The sequence below is a fragment of the Apium graveolens genome, chromosome 4, assembly GCF_009905375.1.
Source record: "Apium graveolens cultivar Ventura chromosome 4, ASM990537v1, whole genome shotgun sequence".
NCBI lineage: Eukaryota > Viridiplantae > Streptophyta > Magnoliopsida > Apiales > Apiaceae > Apium > Apium graveolens.
Window position 1 is genome coordinate 129973632 of NC_133650.1, and position 7613 is coordinate 129981244.

General features: G+C 35.7%; 1 protein-coding gene across 1 annotated transcript; it reads left to right on the forward strand.

The window, feature by feature from the left end:
* Positions 1-4130: 4130 nt before the first annotated feature.
* LOC141718983 (uncharacterized) lies at positions 4131-4856 on the forward strand. The gene has a single exon (XM_074521361.1). The coding sequence runs from the start codon at positions 4131-4133 to the stop codon at positions 4854-4856; it is 726 nt and encodes a 241-aa protein (XP_074377462.1).
* The last annotated feature ends 2757 nt before the right edge of the window (positions 4857-7613 follow it).

Sequence of the window (7613 nt, forward strand, 5' to 3'; positions counted from 1 at the left end):
ACCTCAGCATATTTATTGAATAAGGTGCCTTCCAAATCTGTTCCTCAAACTCCATATGAGATATGGAAAGAAAGGAAACCGAGTCTTAAACACGTTAAGATTTGGGGATGTCCAGCTTATGTCAAGAAAGTTGACCCAGATAAGCTGGAATCTCGATCCATAAAATGTAATTTTGTGGGATATCCTAAAGAGACTTTAGGGTATTACTTTTACATCGATCATAGGGTGTTTGTCTCCAGACATGCTACCTTGTTGGAAAAGCAGTTTATCCATGAAGGAAACAGTGGGAGCAAAATTGAACTTGATGAAGTTCGAGAAGCACAAACTACTACGGATCAAGTGGAAACACCTGTTCAGACTGAACAACCTTCTGTGGAACAGCCCATTCGTAGGTCAGGGAGAGTGTCTCGCCAACCTGAGAGGTATTATGGCCTTGTCATTGAGAATGACAATGAGTTATCAATCATTGATGACGACGACCCCGTGACCTATAATGAGGCTATGAGTAGTGTTGACTCAGAGAAATGGCATAGTGCCATGAAATCCGAAATGGAATCTATGTATACCAACCAAGTATGGACTCTGGTTGAGGCGCCTGAAGGTGTTAAACCTATTGGGTACAAGTGGGTATACAAAAGAAAGATTGGAGCAGATGGCCATGTGGAGACCTATAAGGCCAGACTTATGGCAAAAGGATTCAGACAAAGGCAAGGGATTGACTTCGATGAAACTTTCTCGCCTGTAGCCCTGTTAAAATCAATTCGGATTTTGATTGCGATTGCTACTTATTACGACTATGAGATCTGCCAAATGGACGTGAAAACGCCCTTCCTCAATGGGAAACTTGAAGAGGAAGTGTATATGACACAGCCAGAGGGTTTTCTTTCCAAGGGAAATGAACACCTAGTGTGTAAGATGCTACGAACCATATATGGTTTAAAGCAAGCTTCTCGTAGATGGAACATCCGTTTTGATGAGACAATCAAAGAGTTTGGTTTTATTAAAAACATAGATGAACCATGTATCTACAAGAAGGTTAGAGGGAGCGCAGTAACATTTCTTGTATTATATGTGGATGATATACTTCTTATAAGAAATGTTTTGTGACGCTTTCATTTGATTAGGGAGATTGTTGAAAGAGGAGAAGTCAACGTCAAGAGAGTTGACATACATAACAACATAGCAGACCCTTTAACAAAGCCACTTTTTCAAAGTCACTTTGATCGTCATAAAGACAAGATGGGTATTAGATACCAGAGTGATTGGATTTAGTACAAGTGGCAGTTTGAAAGAGATGTGTCCTAAGTCCAATCATGTATGATGATTTAGGAATAACTTTTATGTAATCTATTTTGATTTCATTGATATTAATAAAAGACTTGTTTTGGTTTTATTGCGGGCTTTATCTATTTAAGTGTTTAAATAAGATATACCATAGTTTAGAGTAAAGATTTTTATGGATTATGATGAGATCATAATAATGAGACCTAAAAAGATGATAACTCTAAACTTAAATATTTCCTGGACGTAGGATTACTAACTGGTAGTTAATAATCCGCAAAGATCGGTACATACTATGCTTGCTTCATTATGAAGGATGTCCGTTCTCATAGACATTTGTGTGGTGACACTATAGCTAGTAAGTAGGTTCTTATTATAGAATAAGTTCACTGAACATGACTCACACAGCTGAACAACTGATGGAGTTCACTCACGTGTCTGCAGTTGTTCACATAGTGATAGTTGTACAAGTATCCTTAGACTTAAGGTCATCATAGTCATCTTGTGTACACAGAACTATGCTTTGGTTTAGTTCTTAGTCTCCAGGGACAATTATAAGGGCTCTACTGGGTATAGGAATTTGTACACGAAGATAGTGTATGATCAATAAAGGATCTACCCCTTCCAGTGAAGGAAGAGAATATTCAATGTTGATCCACTTATGCTAGTTCAGGAATCTCTAGCCAGAGTGAATGAAATTAGAAAGGAGTTTCTAATTTACATTAAATAGAACTAAGCATAGTGAATGGGAAAGTAAATGATTAAATAAGATAGGCTTGACACAAGTTCCATGCCTTGTATTTAATCGTGACATTGCAGGGTAGAAGGAATTGATTGTACGGTAACTACTCACTGAATAGGTTCTTGGTATTCTAAGCAGTGAATTCGTATTATCCGGATAGTCGCGATATGCTGAGAAGTATCCCTCACGATGTAGAATAAATATGATTAATTTATTAATTAATCATATTTAATGAATTAGAGAATTTATATAAATAATGATAAAATAGTTTTATTATTATTTATTTCTACTACCGGCTTAATATTGAACCTACAAGGTCACACCATAAAAGAGAATGATTTAATGGTGGAGGAATTAATTAATAGTGGCTGGTAATTATTTATTTGTGAAATAAATAATTAATTAGCAGATTTAATAATTGATTAAATAATATTTAATTAATTCTTAATATTATTAATTAAGAATTTAATTTTAGAAATTAAATCAAGTGAGAGAATTATTTTTCTAAAGTGTTTAGAAAAGGGATTAATGATTAAAATGTGTTTTAATTATTAGTTAATTGGTTAATAAGAATAATCAATTAAAGGGTTAATAATAATAATATTTTATGGAAAATTTTCAGCTGAAAATTTTACGTATAAATATACTATTATAAACTCTATTTGCCTCAACCAAAATAAAAAAACCTAATTCTAAAGTAGAAATAGAGGGAGACAACTAATTCTCTCAACCTCTTCCTCCTCCATTACATTGATCTCTTGGTGGATACCGGTGGAGTGCTTCACACTTGAGGAGCAGCTGCTAGGGATCTCCGCTCATCGTTCTTGGATCACTATTAAAGACCTCCATCTTTCCATTAACATAAAGCTTCTTAAGGTAAACATACTGAACTACGAATTAAATATTATTTTTCGCATGGATCCTACGGAGTGTTTCGATTTTTTTTAAGATTTAAATTTACGTTTTCGCTGCGTTTATGTGCTAAAAACCCTTCAATGGCATCAGAGCTACTTGCAAAAAGTTTTTAATTCGTTTATGTGTTCGTTTATGTGTTTAACTGTTTTCGATATATGAGCATGTATGTGATTCGCCATGATTTGATGTTGATATAATATGCTTATATATGTATGGTTTTGAAAATATGATATTCATGTGAGTTGTATAATCATAAGATGATTATGTAATCTGTATATATACTGATATATACATGATTCATGTTTGTTCTAATTATGAGAATCATATTAGATACAGATTCTGAATTGGTTGCTGCAGATTTGCTGAAATCTGGGTCTGGTGTCCGATTTACGCAAACAAATACCCTATTCCATAGGTAAACGAGCGTTTGAACAAAACTGATAGCAAAAGCAATCACCGACTCGTCTGTAAGGCGTTTGATGTCGTTTACTGCCCGTAAAGAGTGATTCTTGTTTTTCTGATTTGATTCTGATTTTTCTGATTTTTGTCATATTTTTTTTTTATGATTAGATCATGGCTAATATGATATGTTAAGATGAGATTATGTGTTTTACCATGCTTTTATGTGTTGTATGAGCATGGTGGATGGTTATGGCCTTTCGAGCTTAGCGTAATGGTTTTGGTTTTGGTTTTAAATACGACTTGCATGTCGTCAATCTTTGTAATTATAAATCTCGAATGTAACTCGAGTTATTTTTGTAAGTTCATTAGATTAGTTTTACTTTCAATCATGTAATGTAATTGAAGACTCAAGAAGGCTATCCAATGGAGGTGATACAAAGAAGAAGATGAGGCATACAAGAAGTCTAAACTGTTAGATATTGTGAGAGTTTGCCCTGGAGTTTGAATCAGTCATAGTTAAGTTTAGTAGATAAGATTAGTTTCCTTTTTTTTAGTTGATAGAAATGTTCAAATCAAATTATCTAGTAGTTCCTTTTTTGTAGGAAAATTTGTTTTCTGTAAGCCTATACAATAGGCAGTCTCAGATGAAATAACGTATGTAGTTTTCTCTTATTCAACATCAAATAAACAATTTTATTTCTTAACAGTGGTATCAGAGCTTACATCCTAAGGGCTGTGAAGCAAATTTCTTAAGTGTGTGAGTGCTTAACACAGTGAGGTTGGTGTAAAAATGTCTAGTTCTAGCAGCACTTCATCCTTAATTCCAATGTTTAATGGCGAAAACTATCACATATGGGCTGTTAAGATGAGGTTTTATTTGAAGTCTCAAGGTTTATGGAGTGTAGTTCTTTTTGAAGAGGATCCACCCCCATTAAGAGGTAATCCAACAATTGCTCAAATAAAAGTAAATGAAGAGGAAAGACTCAAGAAAGACAAAACAATCACTTGCCTTCATTCAGCTCTTACAGATCAGATTTTCACTAAAATTATGGATTTGGAAACACCTAAGCAAGTATGGGAGAAGCTCCAAGGTGAATATGAAGGAAATAGCAGGGTCAAAGCTGTTAAACTTCTCATGTTGAAGAGAGAATTTGAATTGATGAAGATGAAGGACACTGAATCTATTAAAGATTATTCTGGCAGGTTAATGGATGTTGTAAATCAAGTGAGGTTACTTGGCGAGGCATTCACGGATCAGAAGGTAGTTGAAAAAATCATGGTTTCAGTGCCTCAAAAGTTTGAATCTAAGATCTCTGCAATTGAAGAGTCCTGTGACATGAAAGATCTTACGATTGCAGAGCTAATCAGCAAGCTTCACGCACAGGAGCAAAGGGTTTCAATCAGAGGTGATGTATCTACTAGCATTTCTAGCAAATCAGAAAGGAAGATTAGAAGGGCTTTCAAAGAAAGGAAAATTTTCACCTTGCTCTCACTGCAGAAGAACCAATCACGCTGATAAAGATTGTTGGTACAAAGATAAACCATCAATTCGTTGTAATTTCTGCAAAAAACTTGGTCATGGCGAGAAGTATTGCAGAGCCAAAAAGAAACCATCCGAGCAGCCAACACAGCAAGCAAACATGGGTGTAGAAGATGAAAATAATGATGAGCATTTATTTGTGGCATCACAAGAAGTTGGTTCTCATGATTTAAATTCTTGGTTGATTGACAGTGGGTGTACCAGTCACATGACCAGATATTTGTCAATTTTTACATCTATTGATACATCAGTCCAACCAAAAATCAAGCTTGGAAATGGGGAAATTGTGCAAGCAAAAGGAAAAGGGGAAGTTGCTATCAACACCAGAAAAGGTACGAAGATCATTTCAAATGTCCTTTATATCCCAGAACTAGATCAAAATTTGCTTAGTGTTGCACAAATGACAAAAAATGGGTATGGGGTATTTTTTAAGGAAAATTATTGCTTGATTACCGATGTACGTGGTGTAGAGATAGCAAAACTAAAAATGATAGGAAACAGTTTTTATTTGAAACTTGATTTAGTAGAAGGTCATATTTTTAGTGCTAAGATTGATGATAGTGTTGTTTGGCACAAACGATATGGTCACTTTAATTTAAAGTCACTAAAGTTCATGCAAGAAGTTGGTATGGTTGAAGATATGCCTGAAATCACAATTAGTAGTCAAACATGTGAAAGTTGCGAGCTAGGAAAACATCATCGACACCCATTTCCTAAAAATTTGGCCAGGAGAGCTACTCAAAAGCTGGAATTAATCCACTCGGACATTTGTGGACCAATGAGCACGTCCTCACTAAATGGTAGCTTGTATTTTGTACTATTTATTGACGATTTAAGCAGAATGACATGGGTTTATTTTCTAAAATCCAAGTCTGAAGTTTTCTCTGTGTTCAAAAGCTTCAAAAAACTGGTTGAAACTCAAAGTGGGGAAACGATTAAGATGCTCAGAACTGATAACGGCGGTGAATATACCTCAAAAGATTTCAAAGCTTTCTGCAAAGAATTTGGAATCGTACATCAGCTTACGGTGCCATACTCACCGCAACAGAACGGTGTCTCCGAAAGGAAGAACAGAACAGTAATGGAAATGGCAAGGTGCATGCTATTTGAGAAGAAGTTGCCAAAGGTTTTGTGGGCCGAAGCAGTCAACACCTCTGTATATTTGCTCAACAGATTACCAACTAAATCAGTTGAAGGAAAAACACCAATAGAGGCATGGTCCAAAGAAAAACCATCTGCTAAGGGTCTTAAGATATTTGGGTCCATGTGCTACTTTCATGTGCCATCTGTCAAGAGAGGCAAGTTAGATGAAAAAGCTGAAAAAGGCATTTTTATTGGATATGCAGCAGAAGCAAAAGGCTACAGAATATATAGTTTAAACGGAATGAAAATTGAGATAAGTAGAGATGTGCACTTCGATGAGAATTCATACTGGAATTGGGGCTTGAAAGAAGTTCAAAGCTGTGATCAGACCACTTTATCAATCCCTTTACCAGTAAAGGAAGCTACATATGATGAAAATCAAGGTGATGTTTCAAAAACTTCAGTTACACCGGTGTTAAAGGAGAGATCATTAGCTGACGTATATGAGAGATGTAATCTCGTACATGCTGAACCTACAAATTACAATGAAGCTGCAGAGAAATCAGAATGGGTAGAAGCAATGAAAGCTGAAATTGATGCTATCGAGAGGAATAAAACTTGGGAATTGGTAGATTTACCTAAGAGTAAGAAGGCAATTGGCGTGAAGTGGGTTTTCAGAACTAAATTTAATCCAGATGGCTCAATCTTTAAGCACAAGGCCAGATTAGTTGTGAAAGGTTTTTCTCAAGTTGCTGGAGTGGACTATGGGGACACATTTGCACCTGTAGCCAGGCATGATACAATCCAGTTGCTACTTGCACTTGCTGGTCAAAAAGGATGGGAAGTGTACCATTTAGATGTTAAATCAGCTTTCTTGAATGGTATACTTGTTGAGGAAATTTATGTTAAACAACCGGAAGGTTTTGAAGTTGTTGGACAAGAGCATAAAGTATACAAGCTATATAAAGCTTTATATGGCTTAAAGCAAGCACCGAAGGCCTGGTACAGCAGAATTGACTCCCATCTGATCAAACTTGGATTTAGGAGGAGCGAGAATAAAGTTACTTTGTATACAAAACAAGATGAAGATGGTTTGCAACTGGTAGTGTCACTTTATGTTGATGACATGCTCGTGACTGGAAGTAACACAAAAATGATAAATACTTTCAAAATGGAGATGCAGGATGTCTTTGAAATGTCTGATCTTGGCACCATGAATTACTTTCTTGGAATGGAAATAAAGCAATGCAGCTCAGGTATCTTCATTTCTCAAAAAAATTATGCTATTGATATTCTTAAAAGGTTTAAGTTAGATTCTTGCAAAGAAGTAGCAACTCCATTGGTACAAAATGAGAAGATTTCAAAAGATGATGGTGAGAAGCTTGAGGATTCCTCTGCATTTAGAAGCTTGGTTGGCAGCCTATTGTATTTGACAGCAACTAGACCTGATTTGATGTTTTCAGCTAATTTGCTTTCAAGGTTTATGAGTTCACCTAGCAATGTTCACATGGGGATTGCAAAGAGAGTGCTAAGGTACATAAGAGGAACGAGTAATCTTGGCATATGGTATTTAAAAATAGGAGGAGTTAAGCTAGATGGTTATCATGTTGACATTACAGGAGTTAAGCTAGAGGGTTATGCTGACAGCGA

Bases quoted from the DNA above. Each gene is read 5' to 3' on its own strand.
- LOC141718983 (XM_074521361.1), top strand. From the start codon at position 4,131: ATGTCTAGTTCTAGCAGCACTTCATCCTTAATTCCAATGTTTAATGGC.